The sequence below is a fragment of the Nelumbo nucifera genome, chromosome 3 (assembly GCF_055504915.1).
Source record: "Nelumbo nucifera cultivar China Antique chromosome 3, China Antique-T2T, whole genome shotgun sequence".
Taxonomy (NCBI): Eukaryota; Viridiplantae; Streptophyta; class Magnoliopsida; order Proteales; family Nelumbonaceae; genus Nelumbo; species Nelumbo nucifera.
Window position 1 is genome coordinate 79,048,539 of NC_142651.1, and position 24,849 is coordinate 79,073,387.

The 24,849-nt window shown below is 44.5% G+C and overlaps 1 protein-coding gene across 7 annotated transcripts in view; it reads left to right on the forward strand.

The window, feature by feature from the left end:
• The first annotated feature begins 2,566 nt into the window (after positions 1-2,566).
• Positions 2,567-24,849, forward strand: part of UBP25 (ubiquitin-specific protease 25) — a 31,900-nt gene continuing 9,617 nt past the window's right edge. For all 7 annotated transcript variants that reach the window (XM_088900691.1, XM_088900690.1, XM_010246822.3 and 4 more), the window contains exons 1-7: positions 2,567-2,826; positions 2,947-3,442; positions 3,536-3,611; positions 3,700-3,792; positions 22,679-22,765; positions 22,909-23,669; positions 24,605-24,733. In XM_088900691.1, the coding sequence (XP_088756817.1) occupies positions 2,652-2,826; positions 2,947-3,442; positions 3,536-3,611; positions 3,700-3,792; positions 22,679-22,765; positions 22,909-23,669; positions 24,605-24,733 (1,817 nt within the window). In that variant the 5' untranslated portion in view covers positions 2,567-2,651. The remainder of the gene's footprint in view (positions 2,827-2,946; positions 3,443-3,535; positions 3,612-3,699; positions 3,793-22,678; positions 22,766-22,908; positions 23,670-24,604; positions 24,734-24,849) is intronic.

The window sequence follows — 24,849 nt, forward strand, 5'->3', positions numbered from 1 at the left end:
ATAGAGAGAATCAAAGGCATGAGGAATTTATCCCTAGGTAGGCACTTTGACGCTCAAGTTAGTAATAGAGAGAGAGAGAAAGAGAGAGAGAAATCGGTTGGGCTAAGTAGGTAGACAACTGGTCCAAGCCGAGGAGAGTAATGTGTGCTAGATCCTAGTCAGCTTACCTTAAGAGCTAGATGCCTTTATATAGACTAAACACCCGTGTTGTTGTTGGATGAGGTTCGCGGGGTTGTCGGGATAAGGTTGCCCATCGAGGTTCTCAGGAGGTCTTGCTCTAATGGGTTGCATCTCCTTGTCCGTGCGAGACTCCACTTCCTCATGAAGCCTCTCCATGACATAGTTGTGGTGATGTGTGCCGACGTGGTCCAAACTTACTAGTCACGGAGGTAGATCACGTGGTAGCTTCGGCCAACTAAGGTGTCACCCAAACAGTCAAGAAGTAGTAGTAAGGGTGTCAGTGGACCGGCTTTGGACCAAAATCAATTTTGACGAATTAGACAGACCAACAAGACATATTGGGTTGAACCAATCTGGTTCAAAATCTTTATTAGATTGAATTGGACCTGGTTTGTCCGTAATACATTTATATTGGATTCAGTTGGATTAAGTCAATATCTACTCCATTGATATAAGATAAGAATATAGGTGTTAATGGACCGGGTTTGGGTTGAAACCAATCTAAATTAGAACGAATTTGAATAGATTGGATAGTCCAAACATTAAATTGAACAGGTACAAAATGGTCCAAAATATTTATTGGATCGAATTGGACCAAATCCAATCCAAATGACACCCCTGAGTAGTAGTTCAATTTACAATTTAAATATCACAATTAAAAAGGGACTAAATTCAAAATTAAGTATTTTAGTTAGAAGAATGTTTCATAATATTCTTATTTATATTTTTAATAGTAGTGTAAATATAGAATTATAGATGTATTTCTATGTGTAAATATAATTATGATATTTCACACTTACTTATTGTTTAATATGCTAATTATATGATATTATACATGTGCCTGGATGTTCTTTTTCAAAATTTATTTATTTTGTATTAATATTTTATTAATTTTTATTGATCGATTAATTTATTTATTTATGACATTAAATACTAACAAATTTGACCTAAAAGTTTAACTAATCTTTGTCAAATAGTAAAATAATTTCATTTTTGCTTAATTATAAAATATGTATTTAATTTTCATTATCAATAAAAAATATTCTTGTTTATTATACTTATTTGTTATTTTCATTAATAAAAATATCATAATCGTGTCTAATTTTTTTATATTTTGTATTTTTTATAATTATTTCTATTTTAAAAATTTTATTACCTAACTATGACTATATAGGTTGATCAATTTGATTCGGATAGTTGAATTTCTTAGCCACCATTTTGATAAAGAATGGGTTGGTTATTGAGTTAGTTTTAAAATATATGTATTTATATTGATAAAAATATTGGCATAGATCTAATTAGTATCATTTATTAGTGAAAAATAACTTAATATATGGTTTAATAAGAGAAAATGAGAGTTAATGCTTTAATTTACAAGACTTAATGAGAGGGTATTAAATGAGATGGAAAGTAATAATTGAAATTACATTTTGAACCTTTATAATTAAAGGTTCAAAATGACTTTTATAACTACAATAAAATGACTTTTATACCCTTTTCTCAAACAATGAAATAAGATATAATTTTAATAAAAAAAACTTCCACTCTGCATTCCCACTTTTATATATAATATAGATAGAAGATAAAATAATAATATAGTATAGTTGATTAATACAATTTCAACCATCTTAATTAAGGCTCAGTTGGGAAAGAGTACAAATGCAAATATGTACAGCGTAAATATATATAAAATAATACAAAATATAAGGCTTTGCACTCTACACATTTGCATTTGTAGTCTTTCCCAACTCAGCCTAAAGTTTTATCTATAAATGTTTTTTTTTTTTTGTTGGTAATGAAATATTAGAACAAAAAATCCGATCAATTAAAACGATTGACCACTTAATACAATTTGGTTTTGGTTCTAAAAGTTTCAGTCACGACTTTTGGTCATCCATGTTATATGTGTGTATGCCTGTATGGGGGAGAAATGGGCTTGTTTTTGGTGGTCTTAAAAGAGCCCATTTGACATTTTTGAGAGGCTTAAATGAAGAGTTCTGGGTGGTCCGCCCCAATAAAATCTACTGGCAGGCAAGGCAGAGTGCTGTCAACAAATCAAAAAAGGGCTGGAGTTGGGAGGGCTTGGGTTGGGGCTTGGGGGGATACTTCTTCGCTAATTCTCTTCATTCCTACTACTTCCTATTTTCCCATTTTCCCTCTCTGGGTCTCTCGTCTCTGCCTCTGGAACACTTCGGGACAAAGCGCGCGGGGAAATAAAGGAAACGAGTCGTAACGAAACGAAAGTCACAGCCGGAGTTTCTGTTCTGTTTCCTCCCCTTTCCCCCTCTCCCTCCGCCCCACCTATAACCCACCGCCAGTGTCAACATCGACAACTCCTCCTGGTCTGACCCGAAGAGAGAGAGGAGGAGGGAGAGAGAGAGAGAGAGGATGCGATCGTGGTGGTGGTGGTGGAGGAGGTGGAGGGAAGCAGAATCCGATGCAGCTGCAGAAGCAAAGGAAAAAGGTCGTTGATGGCCTTGCAAATGAGTTGGCAGCCGAGCCTTCTCCTTCACAGACGCAAGAACGCTCCTCCTTTAGGGTTAAAGAATCTCGGCAACACCTGCTATCTCAATAGCGTCCTTCAGTGCTTAACCTACACTCCTCCCCTCGCCAATTTCTGCCTCAAGAACCAGCACTCCTCTCTCTGTAAGCCTCTCTCTATTCCTATTTCTTCTTCTTGTTCTTCGTTTTTTTTTTTTTTGGTTTCATTTCTCTTTTTTATTCGATAATTATGATTGCATCGGTTGATTCTGTGAAATTATGCAGGCGATTCGTCGGAGGCGGACAGGAAGCGCGACTGCCCCTTTTGTATACTCGAGAAGAGGATTGTCCGGTCACTCAGCATCGACGTCCCCCTCGATGCTCCAAGCAAGATCCAGAGCTGTCTCAGTATTTTCGCTGAGCATTTCAGGCTCGGCAGGCAAGAGGACGCCCATGAGTTCCTCCGATATGTCATCGACGCTTGCCATAACACCTGTCTCCGTCTCAAGAAGCTTCAACAGAAGCAGCAGCAGTTCCGCAAGGGGACTGAATCTTGCAATGGTGGTTCCGGGGGAAGTGGAGAGACGATTGTTAAAGAGATATTTGGCGGTGCTTTGCAGAGCCAGGTGAAGTGCCTTAGTTGTGGAAATGAATCGAATAAGATTGACGATATCATGGATATTAGTCTCGACTTGTCCCAGAGCAATTCGCTCAAGGAAGCTATGCAACGGTTCTTCCAGCCGGAGATATTGGATGGTAGCAATAAGTACAAGTGTGACAAGTATGTGATTTAAGGTTTTCAATTTTGTCTTATGTTACTTTTGTTGTTTTTTTTTTCAATTGTTCCTAATGGAGATACTTACCCCACTTTCAGGTGTAAAAAATTGGTAACAGCCAGAAAGCAAATGTCTATTCTTAAAGCGCCTAACATCCTTGTGATTCAACTCAAGGTATTGCTATTATTATTGAACAACTGCGCTGTTTTCTTTTTTTTTCCTCTTTATTTTTTTAGTTGAGTTGAACCTTTTTGTCGTTCAGAGGTTTGAAGGCATACATGGTGGCAAAATTGACCGAGCCATCGCCTTTGAGGAGGTTTTGGTTCTTTCAAGTTACATGTGCAAAGGAAGTCAGGTGTGCCTATCACTTATTGTAGTTGCTTTGTTGTTAGCATTCTATTTCTACTTTGTAAAAGTATTTCAATAGTTTATTGGTGTGTACTATACATATTCTTTTCCTTACAGTAAACAAAATGGTACTTGATAAAGTTATTCATGAACATTTTCCTTATAGTCTATTTGTACTTTTTTTTTTTTAAATGATTAATGCAAGAGAGGTAAAGCTTGATGATGCACTTCATCGTAAGGTTATCAATGTCGGCAGTTATGTTTTGAAAGCTAAATAATTTGAACATTCTACTTATGGTTTGGGAAGAAATCAAGAAAGAAAAAAGTCAGTTTCAAGGAGCTCAGTCGTGCAAAGAAAGCTTTGTTGGAAAACATAATGATAGTAGTGGAAACTAGGTAAATGTAACACCATTTGTTCAAGCATTTCTTGGCGGATGACATAATTAGAGGATGGAAACAGATTGTATATTCATCTTCATCAATCATGACAGTACCATGTTGTGGTCACCACTACCATGAACTCAACTTTGTTGGTTGCAGCACAGGTAGCACAGGACCATCAGGAGTGGAGAGAGTCTCTAGAAATCAGGAGGGAGTAGCGTTGTCCATCTATTCAGGCTCCATTGGCCAAGGAAACTCAGTGAAACAGAACTAATGGCCTTGTTACATGGACTCAGATTAGGGAGATCTCTTAACTTCACAAATCTGATTGTGGAAGGTGATTCAAAAACTGTCATTGGATGGCTAAAGTATAATAGGTCCGGTTATGGTGTTATAGACAACATACAAGAAACCTAGCGAGGGAAATGGGTGCAAGATTCACAAAAAGTTTGGTCAACACTTTTGAACAGAGATAAAATGTATTGGGAAACCATAAAAAAGTATATAATGTAAACTAGGGGAACACAATGTGTTGCTGTGTTGGTGGCTACTTATAGTAGGTGGGAGATATCACTAAATACATTATGTAAATATTCTTTTTACTTATCAAAAAGAATCTTTTTACACAAAGTAATACATTTCTGATGTTATCCATAAAAAATAATTTAAGCTTTTCGCCCGTGGCCATGCTTAAATCCATTAGAATCCTGCTAACTGTAGCAGCATACCATGACTATGAGATTTGGCAAATGGATGTCAAAATTGCGTTCTTGAATGGAGATCTTATTGAAGATATCTACATGCAGCAACTGTAAGGTTTCATAGTTGCGGGTTAGGAATACATGGTATGTAAATTAAATAGATCCATATATGGATTTAAGCAAGCTTCTAGGAGTTGAAACATTCGGTTTGACTCTACTGTCAAAAAGTTTGACTTTGAGCAGAATCTGGATGAGCCCTGTGTTTACAGGAAGTCCAGTGGGGATAAGGTTACTGATGTAGCATGGTCCGGTCATTTCTAGTTGGCGCTCACGTGGCTCCTGAGAGGTACCTGAGATGAGAGGAAAAAAGAACTCCCGAGGGGTTTCCCGACGGGAACGCTCCGATGCTTAAGTTAGTACTGTGTGCAAGAAGCGAAAGGAGAACGAAGGCTAAGAGTGAGGATAGTGCGTTATCACTATGTTCAGGAGGTCGAAGATTCAAGAAGTTTCCCTTCTGCCTTGAGGGCTTTTATAGGGACACTCACATTAGGTCGGGTATAACCGCCACTGGGCTCCTGCCATAGCCGTTACCTGCGAGGGTTGCGCAGGTGGCCGTTGTGGTGTACGCTTCGCCCGGGTGAGTGACACGTTTCCAAAGTGGCAGGCACGCCTTTGCCTGTTGAGAGACGTGGACGCAGACTGTTGGAAGGACTTGGATTGCGCCGTCAGTAGAGGATATGGCGCAGTCTGACTGGTACGGTTTGTCAGTCGGAAGCTTCCTGGAGGGCACTAGCGCGGCTTGTTCGCGAGCTATCTCGTAGCGAGCTTGGGATACTCCAGGATTACCTTAGTGAAATTGGTCCTCGGAATGACTTCTGTTAGGGAGCTCGGGTGAGCTAATAACTTTAACTCGCGAGCTACAGTTGCCTCGGGGTATCTCTTCCAAGATAGCACGGGGAACCCGGAGTTCGCCTTGCGGCGGACTCCTCTCGTGAGCTGTAACGTAGCGGAATGCTTCGTGGGCCCATCACTTGGTCGCTCCGGGCTTCAGTGCTAGGCTGTCGCTCATGCTAAGTCGGCGTCTATGTGTCACTGTTTCATAGGTTGGGTCAAATCATCCCTCATCAATTGCCCCCCACTCCTCGAGCTAAGAGTACCGCCTTAGCGCGGGGAGTTTATGAAGTGCGACGGACTGATTTGACCGAAATTCAAACTTGATTGACTGTCCTTATTAAATGCATTCGCGGGAATCAAGAGATTTTCTGACTTTCCTGACTTTTCGGATTCCGAAAACGTGCTGAGGTGGCCTTTAACTCCAATCGCCTTCGGTTTTCAGAAGGCGTGCGGTCAGGGCGCCCGCGGACCGTTGGATCTGCTTTGATCTGGGCCGTCAATTTGAAAGGGTGGAGACTATAAATAGGGGGCCCCCTCGGGCTCTACTTTCTCCCATGCCATTTCGCTGTCTTTGGATTCTGAGGTTGCACACTTCACCTAGTCTACCCGAGTTCCTCGGTTTGCTTTGTTTCGTCTACTCTGGTGAGTCCCAATTGCTGTCAGCCATGTCTGGGTATCCATATCACACCTATCACAGGGGCAATAGCCAGGATGATGATGCTCCCTCGAGCTCGGAGGGTGCCTGGGAGCAGATCCCGGAGGCTCTGGAGGCCTCTGGTGACATGGCGTCTACTTCTAGGGGGAGGGAGCCTGATACCTTTGGCCCTTCCTTAATGACAGGGGAGAGACTCAGGTCTCTGATCCGCTACTTTTGCCTCCCTGGGGACCTGGTTTACAGCCTCCCTACTGGTAACTTCCCTTGGGAGAACGGTCCCGATGACATAGTAATCTTTCAGGAACAACTCGAGGCCGGCTTGCGTCTCCCCCTGCACCCCTTGATAGTGGAGGTGTTAAATCACTTCAACGTCACTATTGACCAGCTTCATTCCAATGCCATTCGAAACATGGTTGGGACTATATCCCTGTGTCACGAGTATTGCCTTCCTTTGGACCTTGATATTTTTGTCTCTATCCTTTGTATAAAGAATGCTGCTCCTGGGGTTCCTCCGGAGAGGCGCTTTTATTACCTCTCTCCCCGTCGCGGCTATAAGCTCTTGTACGAGCTGCCAAATAGGATTCCCGCCTGAAAGCGAGACTACTTTGTGGTCCGTAACCCCGAGGGGTGGCCCTTTCCCACTGCTTGGAGGGGTGCCATCCAGGACCCCGGGGCCGAGCTGGACCTTGAGATTTGGAAAATGATGCTGTCCTGGGCGTCGGTAGGCTTCCTTTGCTCGGACTACTTGACCGAGGAGAAGCTCGTGCTGGCAGGCTTGAGCCCGGGTAGGTCGGCCTTTTAGGTCGCGTAGTGCCTTGTGACTTGTGCACGTGCATTTTGTTTCTTGTCGGACTAATACCTTGTGGTCTTTTGGCAGCCATCATGTCCAGTGCCAATTCACGCCGTCTTCTCCCAGGAATTTCAGGACCTCTAGGCGGAGTATGGTTCGGGTTCGTACCGCTCAGGGTTTAAGCTCTGTCGGTGGCTGTTTCGGAAGAAGTTCTTCGGACTCAACCTCGACGGCATTACTATGAAAGGTCTGTCTCCTGAGACAGCGGACCAAGCGAATGAAGAGGAGCCTGACTCTCCAGAGGATGAGGAGGTGGATCCTTGAGGCGGCGTTTCTCTGGGCTTCTGGTGGCTTCCGGGTGCTGTAAACCCAGTCTTTCACAAGTTTTCGGTTGGGCGGTTGTGCTTTGTGATAATCAAACCTTTCCCGAGCTGTTTAGCTCGGTTATTGCACTTGTTATTTTTCTTTTCTTTTTTTTTTGTGACAATGAAAGTTCTTTCCTTCTTCTGGGTATGATGAACTCCCTTTATTTTTGCTAAAGCGATCTCATCATTTGAGCTATTAAAGCTACATGCCCGAAGTAGGACTCTTCGGTAGTTGTTATCCCGATTTGTCCTTTAACGTTTAAGGCCTCTATGGTATACCGCGAAGTGATTACTATGTATGCTTGAACTATGCATTTGTTGGTTATTCCTCAGTTCAACCAACGTATTGAGACGAGCTATGCTTTGTAGGGTTTAAATCCGAGCTGCTTACGCCTTTGATATTTCATACCTTGCCTTCGCCACTGAAGTGGCTGTCTTTCTTCATGCCGAGGTCTTTGTTAGCTCGGTGTTTTGGCCCTTGGGCTGAAGGAGTGGCTCGTGGCCCACTCTCGGAGTCTGCCCATGCCATAGAGGCGACTGGGTTCTGTTGTGCCGAGGTCATATTAGCTCGGTATTCTGGCCCTTAGGCTTTGGGAGTGGCTCGTGGCCTACTCGATTCTTACAGATAATATTGCCTTAAGTTGACAATATTCCATGCTCGAGGTACTTGTTTCCCTTCGAGGGTCTCGAGCTCGTATGTTCCTTCCCCGAGCACTCGTTTCACTCGGTAAGGACCTTCCCAGTTGGACCCGAGCTTGCCAGTGCCGGGCTCAGGCACCATAACTTTACGAAGGGCCAGGTCGCCAATGCGGAGGTTCCGCTTCTTGACCCTGGCATTATAGTACCGAGCTACTCTCTACTGGTAGGCTGCGGTCCTAATGTACGCGAGGTCCCTTACTTCGTCGAGTAGATCGAGGTTGGTACGTAGCTCATCTTTGTTTGTTTGATCACTGTATGTTTCTAGGCGCAACGTAGGTACTTCGATCTCTGCGGGGATCACTGCTTCGGTGCCGTAGGTGAGATTGAAGGGTGTTTCTCCCGTGGCGGTTTTCTCCGTGGTCCGGTAGGCCCATACGACACTGGGTAGTTCATCTGCCCACAATCCTTTAGCTCGGTCCAGCCGTGCCTTTAGTTTGTGGAGGATGGCTCTGTTTGTGACTTCTGCCTGACCGTTTGTTTGAGGGTGCGCGACTGAAGTAAAATTCTGTTGGATCCCCATGTCTCGGCACCAGTCTTGAAATTTGATGTCCTCGAACTGCTTGCCGTTGTCGGAGATCAATACCCGAGGTAATCCGAAGCGGCACACGATGTTCTTCCAAAAGAAGTTTTGGACATTTCGGGTTGTGATCGTCACGAGGGGCTCGGCTTCTACCCACTTGGTAAAATAGTCCACTACCACTATTAAGAGCTTCCTTCCACCCGTTGCTGGCGGGAATGGCCCGAGTAGATCGATGCCCCATTGCGCAAAGGGCCACGGGCTGGTGAGATACTTGAGGTCGGCAGCGGGTTGGTGGTGAATATTGGCATGTCTCTGGCATTTGTCACATTTTCTAACGAGCTCAATAGCGTCTGCCTTCATTGTTGGCCAATAATACCCTTGTCGGAGTGCTTTTTGGGCGAGGGCCCTGCCCCCAAGTGCCCACCGCACAGACCCTCATGGGTGTCACGGAGTACGAGCTTGGCTTCGGTAGGTCGCAAGCAACGCAAGTAGGGGAGCGTGTAAGATCTCTGGTATAGTTGTTCGTCTATCATGACATATTTGGTTGCTTGGCGCTGCACCCTTCTAGCTGCATTGCGGTCTACAGGGAGGGTCTCGTGTAGCAAGAAGCTCGCGAGCGGGTCAATCCAGCTCGGCTCTGCTTGAACGACGGGAGCAAATTCCTCTGCCTTCCTGAGAATGCTGGGCCGAGACAGGTCCTCTATGTACACGGTTCTCATGGTGATGTCGCTGGTGCTGGTTAACCTGGACAGGGCGTCGGCATCAACGTTCTCTGACCTAGGGATTTGTCTGATAAAGTGTGACTGGAAGTTGAGCAGGGCTTCTTTGACTTTGGTTAAGTAGGCTACCATGGTCGGCTTGCGAGCTTCATACTCGCCAATGACCTGGTTGACCACGAGCTGGGAGTCGCTGCAGATCACAATGTGCTTGGCTTTTATTTCTCTGGCTAAGGCTAGTCCAGCTAGCAACGCCTTGTACTCCGCTTCATTGTTAGACGCCGCGAACTCGAAGCGTAGTGCGTACTCCAGTTTCGTGTCACTTGGGCCGTGCAGGACTATTCCGGCCCCGCTGCCATGTTGGTTCGAGGAGCCATCTACATGAAGGATCCAGGGCTCCTCATCCCAGCTCGCGCTTGGCCTAGCTAGGAGAGATGCCACACTGGTTGCTACCTCATGGGGCTCAGATTGAACCGGCCTGGGAGCTTCGAGCTCACCCGAACTAGGGACCTCGCGCTCGACCGCCTTAGGGGCTTCGGAGCTGAACGTGCACTCGGCAATGAAATCTGCTAAGGCTTGGGCCTTAATGGCAGTTCGCGGCTTGTATTGGAGGTCGTACTCGTTGAGCTCAACGGCCCACTTCGTCAACCGACCAGAGACCTCGGGCTTAAGCAATACTTGCCTCAGGGGTCTGTCAGTGAGGACGATAACAATATGAGCTTGGAAGTACGGGCGGAGTTTCCGAGCTGCGATTATCAGTGCGTATGCTAGCTTTTCCATCTCCGGGTATCTCGTTTCTGCTCCCTGTAATACTTTACTAACATAATAGATGGGTCGTTGGACCCGATCTACTTTATTAGTATCGAACTGACCACTTCGTCGCTCGCCGAGAGGTACAGTTCTAAAACATCGCCCTCCTCGGGCCGGGTTAAGGTCGACAGACTAGCGAGGTATTTCTTGAGCTCGTCAAACGCGAGCTGACAGTCTTGGGTCCACTCGAACCCTTTGCTCTTGATTGCCTTAAAGAAGGGCAGACAGTGGTCCGCCGATTTGGACATGAAGCGGCTTAGGGCGGCTATGCAGCCATTCAACCTCTGAACCTCCTTCAACTTACGGGGTGGTCTCATGTCTAAGATGGCCTTAACCTTATCCGGGTTGGCTTCAATGCCGCGCCGGTTAACGATGTATCCTAAGAACTTAACCGAGGTCACACCGAACACACACTTGTTTGGGTTCAATCTCATATTAAACTTGCACAAAATTTCAAAAACAGAATGCAAGTCTTGTATTAATTCATGTGAGAATTGAGTTTTGACGACCATGGCGTCTACATAGCATTCTACTTTTCTGCCGATTAACGACGCAAACAATTTATTTACGAGCCTTTGAAAGGTTGCCCTTGCGTTTTTCAAACCAAAGGGCATAACCTTGTAACAGTACAGGCCGAATTCCGTGATGAAGGCAGTCTTTTCTTCGTCCGCCGGGTCCATCCGGATTTGGTTATAGCCCGAATAGGCGTCCAAGAAACTTAGCAACTCATGCCCTGAGGTCGCGTACCAAACGGTCGATTCTGGGGAGCGGGAAGCAGTCTTTCGGGCAAGCCCGGTTCAGGTCGATGTAATCGACGCACATGCGCCACTTGCCGTTGGCCTTCTTTACCAGGACGGGGTTGGCTACCCAGCTCGGGTAGTGGACTTCTCTTATGAAGTCCGCTGCGAGGAGCTTCTCGACTTCCTCGTCGACCACTTTTCACCGTTCCGGGGCTAGGTTGCGTTTCTTCTGTCTAACGGGCCTAACTACAGGATCAGTGTTCAGCTTGTGAGTTATGAGTTTGGGGTCTATACCGGGCATCTCTGCCGCGGACCATGCAAAAATATCTAAATTTTGAAGTAAAAAGCTTACCAGTTCGGATCGTAGGGGCTCCTGGACGGAAGCGCCGATCTGAAGTGTCCGAGCTGGGTCTGCTGCTGAGGTCGGGACCGCGACTGTTTCTTCCGTGGGCGTGGCTCGCTCTTCGCCTTGCTTCGTGGGTCGTTCCAGTTCGAGGTCGCCGGCCACCTTGGTTTTCCCCTTCAGGGCGGCAACATAGCACTTGCAGGACTCGAGCTGGTCGCCCCGCGCTACTCCCACACCGAAGTCTGTTGGGAACTTCATAGCCAAGTGGTAAGTGGAGACCACCGCCCGTAGGACATGGGTGATCGGTCGACCTATTATGGCATTGTAGTGGGAGGGGGTCGCTACCACCAGGAAGTTGTGTTCGAATCTGACCACACAAGGCCATGTGCCGATCTCTACAGGTACTGTTACTTTCCCAAGGGGGCGGACTTCTTCTCCGCTGAAGCCCACTAAAGGGGTGTCTGTAGGCTTCAGGTCGCTTCTCTACAACTGAAGCTGGTCAAACACAGCTTTGAAAAGAATGTCGGCTGAGCTGCCTGAGTCCACGAGTATGCGCTTGACCTCCAAGTTGTTGATTCTTAGCTTTATTACGAGTGCATCATCATGGGGGTAGTGGACCCCTCGCGCATCGTCTTCTGTGAAGAAAATCGGGTCTCCCGTCTTCGACCGCTTTGGGGGGTTCTGCTCTTCCCGGGTGGCTTCACGAACTGATGTCCGAGCTGCTGCTGAAGTGCAAACCGCAACGATCGAACCTTCCACTATCATGTGGATGGTTCCCCGAACTGGCCTCTCCTCTGGAGGCTGCCTCTGCGATTGTTCGGCCGGCCTGTTGCTGGACTCGGGGGCATCTTTACCGTGCTCCCCTTGTCGACCTGATCTATTATTATTGTTATTATTATTTTGTACAAAGTTTCTCAAATATCCGCAACGGATGAGCTCCTCTATCTCGTCGCGGAGGTTTTTACAACTCTCGGTACTGTGACCGTGATCTTTGTGAAAACTGCAATACTGGCTTTTATTTCTTTCATTGGGATTCTCCCTCAGACGGGGTGGCCACTTCACGTATGGGGCGCCCTTGATTGCCATCAGGATCTCGGCCCGCTTCGCGTTCAGTGGGGTGTAATCAGCTTGGTCCGCTACAGGAGCCCGAAACAATTGACCCGGCTTTGCCGCCCGAATTGTTTCCTTTTTCCTTTGGCTGTCCCCTTGACTGGAAGGCTCTCCTTCTCTCTTTCTTTTTTCGGGTGCGCCCTCGCCCTTCTGGTTGATCTCCTCTTCGGTGGCTATGAACTTGTCTACAAGCTTCAGAAACTCGGTTATGGTCGCAGGTTGGTTGACGACCATGTGCCACTTGAACTCTTTGTGCGTCACACCCTTCTTGGCTGCTACAAGGCGTACGGCGGGGTCCAGGCGCGGTATCTGCATACAAGCGTCGTTGAACCGCTTGATATAGCCCCGGATGGACTCTCCCTCTCTTTGCGCTATGTTGAGGAGGCTTTCTTCAGTTCGCGGGCACCGTTTGCTGGTGACGAAGTGGGACGTGAAGGCTTGTGCGAACTGCGCCCAACTTCTTATTGACCCGGGTGCCAAGTTCCGTTACCACGTGCGGGCTGCTCCCCTAAAAGTGGTGGAGAAGGCCATGCACATGCACGGCTCACTAGCTCGCGCCAGGTGCATCTGTGACTGAAAAGCATCTACGTGGTCATTCGGGTCGAATGACCTGTCATACTTGTCAAGAGGGGGGAGCTTGAAGTCCTTGGGCATTGGGATTGCCAGGAGTTCGGAAGACAGGGGGGACGGAACCGAGAGGAGGGGAGCTTTGACTTCGGCCGAGCTTACCTCTTCTTTGCCCATGAGCTTGGGCAAATCGTGGGTGACAGATCGGCGAGCTCGGCGGCGGCGTCTCTGCTTCTTGGTGGGCTCGGCGTTCGTGTTGCTCACCTCTGCGCTGTTTTCAAGGATCGGGGTTCCAAACTTCGACTGTCGAGGTGATGTAGACCTGCCAAGCCGGGGTCCTCCCGACCTGTTCGCCCGCGGCGAGATCGGGGTAGCCGGTCTCTCCCGTCTATTGCGGGGGGAGGCCTGATTTTTTGGGAGATTTTGGGGGGCCTCTCCTCGGCCGGAGGGGTGCTCGTTTTGGTGGCGAGACTTGGCTTGCTGCGAGGCGGGGCGCTGAGGCGGGAGCAGCTGGGGGAACTGCTGCTGATACTGATACTGGGAGACCTGGTGCAGTATGTGTTGTTGATAGAGCTAAAGTTGTTGGAACTGTTGCATTTGAGCCTGCATGGCCCTCATGCACTACATCAAGTCCTCTAGCTGGTTCGGGCTGGCCGCTGGGGGCACGACCGAAGGTTCGGTGAACGTCGTTCCGACTGTAGTAGGGAGTGGGGCGATGACAGGTGCCATTGTGAGGGGCACATTCAAGCGGGGGATTCCGTCCGCCGAGAGGGGGACGGTGAACTGTCCGATACAAACAGTAGGAAGCTGGGGTTGTTCCCTGGAGTTATCCATTTCCGTGCTTCGTTCGACGTTGCTAGAGGAAGCCATGAGCGTTGGATTGTTTCAAGGAGGGAAATAACTGAAAGAGTTTAGAGAGAAAGGCTTTTTGAAGCGTTTCCCACAAACAGCGCCAAATGATGTAGCACGGTCTGGTCACTCCTATCTGGCGCTCACGTGGCTCCTGAGAGGTACCTGAGATGAGAGGAAAAAAGAAGAACTCCCGAGGGGTTTCCCGACGGGAACGCTCCGATGCTTAAGTTAGTACTGTGTGCAAGAAGCGAAAGGAGAACGAAGGCTAAGAGTGAGGATAGTGCATTATCACTATGTTCAGGAGGTCGAAGATTCAAGAAGAAGTTTCCCTTCTGCCCTGAGGGCTTTTATAGGGACACTCACATTAGGTTGGATATAACCGCCACTGGGCTCTTGCCATAGCCATTACCTGCCAGGGCTGCGCAGGTGGCCGTTGTGGTGTACGCTTCGCCCGGGTGAGTGACACGTTTCCAAAGTGGCAGGCACGCCTTTGCCTGTTGAGAGACGTGGACGCAGACTGTCGGAAGGACTGGGACTGCGCCGTCAGTAGAGGATATGGCGCAGTCTGACTGGTACGGTCTGTCAGTCGGAAGCTTCCTGGAGGGCGCTAGCGCGGCTCGTTCGCGAGCTATCTCGTAGCGAGCTTGGGATACTCCAGGATTACCTTAGTGAAATTGGTCCTCGGAATGACTTCTGTTAGGGAGCTCGGGTGAGCTAATAACTTTAACTCGCGAGCTACAGTTGCCTCGGGGTATCTCTTCCAAGATAGCACGGGGAGCCCGGAGTTCGCCTTGCGGCAGACTCCTCCTCTCGTGAGCTATAACGTAGCGGACTGCTTCGTGGGCCCGTCACTTGGTCGCTCCGGGCTTCAGTGCTAGGCTGTCGCTCATGCTAAGTCGGCGCCTACGTGTCTCTGTTTCATAGGTTGGGTCAAATCATCCCTCATCAGTTACGTTTCTGGTTCTGTATGTAGACGACATTCTACTCATTGGGAATGACGTAGGAATGTTGACTACGATGAAAGTATGGCTTTCACAACAATTCTCCATGAAAGACCTTGGAGAAGCCTCCTATATATTGGGTCTTCGACTCTATAGAGATAGATCGAAGCGGATAATAGGATTATCCCAATTTGCTTACATTGACAAAATTGTCAAGAGATACAACATGGAGAACTCCAAGAAGGGAAATGTTCCTTTCAGGCACGGAGTCACTCTCTCCAAGAAAATATCTCCCAAGATTTCTGGGGAGATTGAGGGCATGAAGGACGTTCCCTATGCCTCAGCCGTAGGGAGCATCATGTATGCCATGCTGTGCACTCGTCTTGACATTGCTCAGGCAGTGAGTGTGGTAAGCAGATTCCAGGCCAACCCAGGGCAGGAGCACTGGACTGCTGTGAAAAATATACTTAAGTACCTTCGAAGGACAAAAGAGTTTTGTCTGGTATTCGATGGTAGCTCACTACAGATCCAAGGGTATACTGATGCCGATTTCCAGTCGGATCTAAATGATAGAAAGTCTACATCTGGGTATGTTTTCACGATAGGATCGTGTGCTGTTTGCTGGAAAAGCAGCAAACAGGGGTCCACGACAGACTCCACAACCGAAGCCGAATACATAGCCGCAAGTGAAGCTACCAAGGAAGCCGTGTGGATGAAAAAGTTCATTCACGAATTGGGAGTAGTTCCATCCAGCACATCACCCATCCCGTTGTTGTGTGACAACAATGGAGCTATCGCTCAGGCTAAGGAGCCACAAGCCCACTCGAAGTCCAAGCACATCGAGAGGAAGTACCACGTACTGCGTGAGATTGTTGGTAGAGGGGACGTCCTGATTCAGAAGGTAGCGTCAGCGGAGAATGTAGCAGGCCCATTGACTAAGTCACTCACACAGAAAGTGTTTGAGAAACACGTGGAAAGTTTGGGACTCCGGCTTATATCGGATTGGACCTAAGTGCAAGTGGGAGCTGTTAGACAGTGTATGCCCTTAGCTCCAATCAGATTGATGTACATTATGACATTTATTGTAAATGAATAAAGTACATATTTGATTCATGTTATAGTGTTGTGTTCCTGTGTAATACCCTTAAACTAGACATATAATGAGACTCGTGTTAGTTTAGAATGTTCACAGCCGTTGGATAAGTCTGGGGAGATTTATCCTGCTAAGGCTAACACTGGTGTGCCGCCAAGTGTTGGGGTGGCCTGTCTCAGCTGCCAGGGTGAGACCCGAGGTACATGCAGTGTAGGTTTACTTGAAACCTTGAACTGGACCAGATTTCTAGTATTGCCCTGGACCTTGGTGATTAGTGGGCAAAACTGGAAAGTTACACCTGACCCCTAGACTCGATTATGATACTACACTAGGTGTCGGATTGGGCTGTCTTTGATATGCCAATCAGTGAGATCCTTAGCGGGGGTCAAAACCTGGGTATGTTGGGACAGTCCGAGAACTCTGAGTGGGTGATCATAGTGACAGGATCAGCCCCTTTGTCGGACAAAGGTAATGGTCGGGGATGCACTCTTTTTGATGGAAACCAAGGCTGCCGGTAGGCGATTTCAATCGTTGAAATTTGTTTTGCAAAATGTATTTTATATACGGATATAAATATATATATTATGGTTTCAAAATGTTTGCAAAAGGTTTTAATTCCCGGGATCCATGTGAGTAGAGAGTGCAGCACTAGCCGAGGGAGAGGTCCTCTCTTGTCGGGCAGTGTATGATCATAATGAGCTGAGAGGTTAAGTGTAAGATTATTGAGGGTAATACCTGATGGGCTAATCTTGCATCTGCCCACAGTCCCTGGGTTTTTATAAGGTGGCTTGGCCCAGGGACCACTTAGTGTAAGTGTTGGGCCCATTAGGAGAACATGTGATGGGCTTCAGGGGGTTCACTATCTTTTCAGTGTATTCGGCCAGGCCTTGTTACGAAGGCTAGGCTGAACCCATGTGGCTGATGTGTAGATCAATGTTTGGGTCCCACGCCATACAAAGAAGCCCAACTGGGCAGTAGGTTGGAAGCATTTTGAGCACTTAGACTTATTGGGCCTAAAGCCCATTTCGAACTGGCCTAGTTTGACTAGTTAAATAAAGAGGGCGGATCTGGGATTAAATCAACAGATAGGATAGGGTCTTACCCTATCCACTCAGAGAGTCTAGATCTGAATTCAGATCTGGAAACCTCCTAATGAGATTAGGAGAGAGCTGATCTAATCTGCAGATAAGATAAGGGCTTATCCTTATCTCTTAAAGAGAACTCCTAATCCAAATGTAGGAGCTCTCTTTAAGGCTATAAAAGGAGGAGGGGGCGAACCATTCAATTCATCCTCACATCCCAGAAATCTCAGAGATCAGATCTCAGAGCATCTAGAGAGAAGACAACAACAGTGTGACTGCGCCATCTTCTCCCTGCGTTTCCTCCAGTTGCCGCCATACTGCCAGTTTGATCTCCTTCCTTTGTAGGAGCGATCAAGAGGTGTCTTGATATCAGTCTTTGGAGAAAGGCTGATCAGAAGTCGTGCTTACTGCCTCCATCGAATTCTTACTGAAGAATTCAGTTCGTTGGACGGACCCTGCTGATTCTGCTCCACTATTCACCGTGTCATCTTCAGTGGGAGTAGTCTTTGGAGTCTTTCATTGGGCGTGAACACCTTCGTTGGGAGATATTGCATTTTTGTATCAGGTATATCCCTCTTCTGCAGTTTTGGTTCAAATCTGGTTCGGTTCTTGGTTCAAGATTGATCCATGAAAAATGCAGTTTTTCTAAAATAGGGAATGTGATTCCCACATAGGAGAGAGAGAAATTTTTGAAATTTTGCCCTACCTTCCTGCAGGGTTCGGCTATCCATATGATGGATCTCTCATCCCTTCAACCAGATGCACCAAAACACAGTTGCAGGGGTCAGGTTCTAGGCAAGCTTTCCTTTCTTGGATAGTCCCCTCAAATACCAGCCATTCACAAAATTTGCTACTGATTCTGAGCAACAGCCTTTCACCTCAAAAAGGTTCAACACTTTGGACCACACCTCAAAAGAAAACTTACAATGAAGCATCAAGTGACTCACAGATTCCTCGTGCTCCTCACAAAGCGCATAGTTAGCGGAGGCCAACTGCATGCCCTTCCTCACCAAATTGCCCTTGGTTAGGATTCTATTCAACATAAAGAAAGAAATCTTTGTGGGCACATTTTTGCACCAAACAATTTCGATTGGAATTTCTTGACCCTCCGAACCGGATAAACAATTGTAGAAGGATTTAACTGAAATGTTTTTTTTTTTTTGATTAGCAACTGAAAAGTTCCAGATTTGTCTCAAACTAAAAGCCTTCCATCCTCTCTTCCCATGTCCACTTGAATGCTATACAGCCTTTGCAGCAAATCAACCATTGCCTCTACTTCCCAGTCATTCAAATGCCTCCTGAACTGAGGGGCCCATATCACTTCTCCATTCTGCACTTGCATATTCTCAGCCACACTTGCTTCTTTGTTTGATGCTACCTCATAAAGGGAATTACAAACTTCCTTCAAAGGTCTGTCTCCACACCACACATCTTCCCAGAAGTTTACTCTAAGGCCATCATCTCCAATTTTGAACTTTACCCCTTTTGAGAAAGGGTGTTGCACTTTCTCAACCCCTTTTCCACATTGAGCACCCCTATTTCGTAATGTTGTTCATTCATTCATCTTAATAAAAAGCAATTAAAACTATAAAATCATTATTTTTTTGTGTGAGAACTAAGAATTCAAGACCTAACGTGGATTTGTTTGGGCTTGCCTCAAGGGGTGTGGCACAAAGGCGGCTCATAGAATCAGGAATCTAATATGTTTTACATCACATTAGCTACTTGAAGTAATGCAATTGAGAAAAAAAAGAGATTGTGGGTTTAATATGCTTGAAAATGTTATATTTGATTTTATTTTTAAATTCACATTTGAATATGCTTTACATGTTATATTTATGTATTTTAATTTTAGATAAAAGGTTTTTAAAACATTTATTTTAAAATTTAAGTTTATATTTTTATTAATATTATGTTTAATAATTTTTTGATTTTTTTGGCATTTTTTTTTTTATTTTTTAGCTTTATTTTTATTTTTATTTTTTGTGCCTTGCTTAAAAATGCACGCACCTCGCCTTGCGCCTTGCGCCTCGGGCGCAAGTTGACACCTGTGCCTTTTTTGCACCTTGCGCTTTTAAAACACTGCTCCTTTCCATGTGAAGGAAATTTGGTGTTCTCCCATTCCTCCAAAAGTCAGTGCTTATTGTTGGCAAGTGTTTCATGGTTGTATTAATATTTGTGATATAATCCAAAAGGAAAAGGCCAAATTGGTCCTTGTTCTTTTGTTGTGTATTTGGGATTGTTTTCTTCACTTTTTGGGTTCCCCTCCTGATAGGCTTGGAAGGGTTGTTTAGCCATCTACTTTTAGTTGCACTAAGAGGAGGGGCAGGATCTTGTGGAGATGTACTAGGGCAGTGGTGGTCTGGACGGTTTGGGATGAAAGAAACTCAAGAATTTTTAAAGGCAAAGAAAGAAACAAGGAAGCATTGATAAAGGTAATGACTTTAAGAGTGGCACACTGGGCTAGAACCTTGAATCTTTTCTCAGACTTAAAGGTTGAAGATTTCTTTCAGGGCTTGGGTGCAATAGTTGATTCCTCCTCCAGATGACAAAACGTTTATGTGGAGTGGTCACCACCAAGTTGTGGTTGGAAGAAGCTGAATTTTGATGTTAATTGTGTGGGCAACCCGGGCCTTTCAGGTATTGGTGGGGTAATCAGGGATGAGAAAGGAAACATACTCTCAATTGGGCAAGGTGATGTGGTTAGATTATAATTCTTGGCAGCAGTGTTTGGGGTGGAGAAAGTCAAAGAATTGGGTATTGAAAGTGACTTGAGAACAATTGTGGGTTGGCTGAAAAAGGTGGAGGAAGTGATTTGGAACCTAAGGAATGATTTTAGATGTTTCAAATGGCTATAAAAAGAAATGATGATCCAAGTTAAATGGGTTAGGAGATCTACAAACTGTTTGGCAGATGGTTTAGCTAAGCAAGGGGTTCAGAGACAATCTATGTATTGGGCTCACTTGTAATTTTTGGGATGCTTTAATCCCTTTGGTCTTGCTGTGTTTTTTCACAACTTGTTGTACTGCTCTTCTTTAATATTAATGAATTTTATTCTGTGTTGATAAAAAAAATGTTGGGGCATTTTTTTCCTGGGAATTGAGGATTTTGCAAGAAGAGAATTTTTGGAGCTGGAAAAAAGGGAGTGAGCTGTAGAAATGAGATGTGTACTATAGAATTGAGATCAAGCAATTCAGATGGATCATGAGAAACATGCAGCTTAAAATTTGTTGGGTACCTAGATCAGCGAACTCCCCAGTAGATGCCTTGGCCAAACAAGGAAGTTGTTATCTTTGATAGGGATGGAAGGATGAGTTTAAATTTCATTTAGTCAGTTGGAGCAAAGCTTGTAAACCTAAAAAGGCGGGAGGCTTAGGTTTAAGGAATGCGAGAAAGTTTAATCTGGCTTGTATTGGGAAGTGGTATTGGAGGTGGAATCAGTGATTTAAAAGGCGTGCCTGAGGTGCGCCTATGCGCATAGGTGAGGCGCATCTCAGGGTATGCGCCTCGCCTAGGTCCTAGGCACAACCCTTTCTAAACCCAGTGATTTAAAAGGCACGCCTTAGGTGCGCCTAGGTGCACAGGCGAGGCGCATTTTAGGGTAGGTGCCTCGCTCAGGTCCTAGGCGCAGCCCATTCAAAAGGCACACGCCTGGTGCGCCTTGCGCCTTAGCCCAGGCGTGTGCCTTTTGAGAATTTGCCACTTTTTCCTTTTTTTTTTTGAGTTTGGTGGCTGGGTTGGGCGTTTCGCCCTCAGACCCCCGTGCCACACCCCTCGAGGCCAGCCCAAACAAGTCCATGTTAGGGTCTTAAATTCTTAGTTTTCACACAAAAAATGATGATTTTATAGTTTTAATTGCTTTTAAGAAGATATTTTATTAGGATGAATAATGGACAACAAAACCAAATAAGGAGTTCTCGAAGCTCCGGTGAGCGAGCGAACCCTAACATGGACTTCTTTGGGCTTGCCTCGAGGTGCGTGGCACAAAAGCGGCTCGTAGAATTAGGAATGTAATATGTCACATTAACTACTTGATGCAATTGAGAAAAAAAGAGATTATGGGTTTATATGCTTGAAAATGTTTTATATGTTTGATTTCATTTTGAAATTCTCATTTGAATATGCTTTACATATTATGTTTATGTATTTTAATTTTAGATAATAGGTTTTTTAAAACATTTATTTTAAAACTTAAGTTTATATTTTTATTAATATTATGTTTTATAATTTTTTGATTTTTTTGATTTTTTAGCTTTTTTTTTTTAAATTGTGTGCCTTGCCTCAAAAAGGCGCGCGCCTCGCCTTGCGCTCAGGCGCAAAATGGCCCTTGCACCTTTTTTGCGCCTTGCGCTTTTAAAACACTGGATTTAATTCTCACTTCTTAGGAGAGGTTGCATCTCGTGCCTCTCCAAGGATTGCTTGTAATGCTTTCACTGTTTCATAGTAAAATTTCTTTTCATCTATAAAAGGAAAAAGACAAGAGTACATCTCTAACATGTTCGTCTAAGCAGACCAGACACATTGTTTACACAAAAAAATAACCTCTTATCTTAATGAGATTTTGTTAGGCTTAAGGGGTATCAGACTTCAGATTTCCAAACACCACCTAAAGAATGTATTTTTATGTTTACCTATAAAAAATGCACTTTTATGTTTGGAAGAAAGAGGGCATGTCAGCATGGACAACTGGTAGGAGATAAAGAAGAGCAGGGACAAATGGTAGGAGATGTGGAGGAGAGAGTAAACTTGATAAAAGATTTGAAAGCCACCTTAATGAGAGAGGAAATGAAAAGTCAAGAGAGATATGAATCAAAGAGGGGGATGGAAATACACATTTCTTTCATATGGTTGCAAACGGGAGGAGGAGAAAGAATTTCATATCTATGTTGAAAATGGAGAATGGTATAATTACACAACAGGAAGATATAGCAAAGGCCTTGGTTGAATCCTTTTAAATCAATTTATAGAAGGCCAGGGTTAGAGAGATGGAAGGCGGAGGGTTTAGAGTGGCCATCCCTGGATGGTCATTTGAGTAGAGATCTGGAAAGAAAATTTGAATTGGAAGGGGTAAAGGAGGCAGTTTTTTCTATGGATCATTCTAAGGCACCTGGACCTGATGTTTTTACCATGGCTTTCTTCCAAGATTATTGGGAGTGGATAAAAGGGGATTTAAGTGTTTGAGGAATTTTTATCATAGAGGGATCTTTAGTAGGGGTGTTAATGCTACCTTCATTGTTTTAATCCCTAAGAAATTCAGCGCTTGCCATCCAAAGGAACTTGGACCAATCAGTCTGGTAATGAGTCAGTACAAAATTCTAGCCAAGGTCCTTTCCCTTCAGTTAAAAAGGGTTCTCCCATCAATTCTCTCTCAATTTCAAGGGCCTTCATTCACGGATCAGCTACTTATCGCCAGTGAATGTGTGGAAGAGTTTAAGAATCAGGGAGAAGTTTAAGAATCAGCTGCTTATTGTGAGCCCTAGTTACTGTGAAGCTTATGGCTTGGAACTTTATTTCAGTGGTCCTGGAAATTCCTTTTGTGTAAATGTGTTTCTCTATTTAGTCACCCTTTACTATGATTTTCAGCAATCATTGCGCTAATGCTTAATGTCTGATTTTTTCATTGCTATGCAGGATCTACAACCAGAGTATAACCTTTTTGGCACTATTGTGCATTCAGGATATTCACCCGAGTCTGGTCACTATTATGCCTACATCAAGGTCTCTCTTTGTCTAAATGCTTTGCATACCTCTTGCACTTTTTTTTAATATTTTAATAAAGGTGCTTCATTTATACCATTCTTGAAGAAAGCAGATACTTGATATCTGTGAACTGATTTATTAATTTAATTTGTTTTATTCAGGATGCAATGGGCAGGTGGTATTGCTGCAATGATTCTCATGTATCAGTTTCAACCCTGCAGGAGGTTTTGTCTGAAAAGGTTTATATTCTATTCTTTGCTCGTGCTAATCAAAGAACAAGGCCATCCAAAACTGCCCCTACTTCCAATGGAGTAAAATCTCCTAATTGCAGTACAGTGCCAAGCCCAAAGACATCTCTTCCTTTGACAACAGTACCGTCAAAACCATCAGCTGTACGTTCTTTTGATAAGGATGCCTCTACTGTGTCTAAGATTGGTAAAGTGCCTCCAAACCCACGGGTTAGTTTCAACATCTCAAGAAATCCTGATCCAAAACGAGCTTATGCTAATGGAAATGGACACCTAGATGCTCATAAGAATGGAACTGCAGACAAGCATGAGAATTTGAAGGAATCATTTGGTACAGATAAAAGAAAGAAAGAGGTTCTGCCTACTAATGGGACTGGTTCTAGTGAGAATGTATCCGCTCATAGTGAAAATGGGACATTAATACTGCCAAATGGGAATGGTGAAGTCCAGCATATTGGTGTTAACTCAGTAAAAGTAGAAGTATCTGAGGACAATGGTATTCAAAAGACAGCAGCAGCAACTGGAAGTGCACCTGACCGTAACCATACATTTCACAATGAAGGTGACAAACACCCTTCTAATATCTTGGGGTTGAAGAGAAAGTCACTGGAGATTTGTCCTCTGCTTGCACATGATGCATCATCTCAGATTAAGCTTGAAAAATTTAAAGAAGTGTAAGTCATCCACCTTCTGGAGAAAACTTCAAGTGTTTGTTATTGGAGAAATGTTGGTGGTTAATCTCTGTTCAAAAATTGCACTTAAAATCTGGCGTTGCATTTTTTAGTTCTAATGACCACAAAAGTTCATCATCAATTCTTTTAGTCCTTGGCACCTGATAATGGTGATTGATTGAAATAGTTATTTCTCATAATCCAGAAGGTTAAGAATTTATACCAATTCATTGATGATGGAGTTGGTCATCGGTGATTAATGTGTCACATTTTACAGGTGACTGTGCCCTAGAAATTGCATAAATATAATGATCTAATTTCATGTCTTCTATTGGCGTTGTGTTTCCAAATAATTGAATTAGATGATGCTGTAAATTAAGCAGGTTTACCTTTTCCGTAGATAACAAAAAATTTTGTTGATAGAAGATTATAAATAAATAAATAAAAAGATTGATGAAAATGTTACCAAAAAGAGTAGTCCTGTACAAAGTACACAAAAGAAACCTCTTAAAAATATCTCAATTTCCCTAAAAAAATTCAATCATCTGCTCTTTACAGCCAAGAACCAACCTTTCACCAAAGCACTAATATCTGCAGAAGTTCTTGGAAGAGATAACAAGCAGTCAAGAAACAATGTCCACCAATTGGTAAAAATGGTAAAATAGTCCTTTTGGATGTGATATGAGTCAAGTATAGGTCCACCAATTGGAAGTTTTTGGACTGGTGGTATTTATACCCTTTCATGGTATTCCATCATAACTTCACTATATTGATTGAAGACTTTTGCTTCCTCCTATGTTCAATATTTGTAACTCACTGCATGAATAATATGAACTCTATACCTTTATATATACTACTGTTTTAAGTTGCAGTTCCTCAATTTGTGTGTTTTGAAAACAAATGTTATCCTTTCTCACAATATTTTGTGCATCTTTCAGGCTTGCAGAGAATGCACGTTCAGGTTTGCAATCATGTGGTTGGTACAGCAAAGTTCACAATTACATGATTGCCAAAAAGAAACAATGTACACGAGAAGTAGGCAACACTTCTAGTAACATTCAGATAAAGTAAGTTTATTTGTTTGTTGATTTTTATTTCAAACGTTCCTGGTTGCCCACTACCACAGTAGCATATGACACAATTTTAGCCTGAAATTACTTCATGTATTTTAACATTTTGTTGA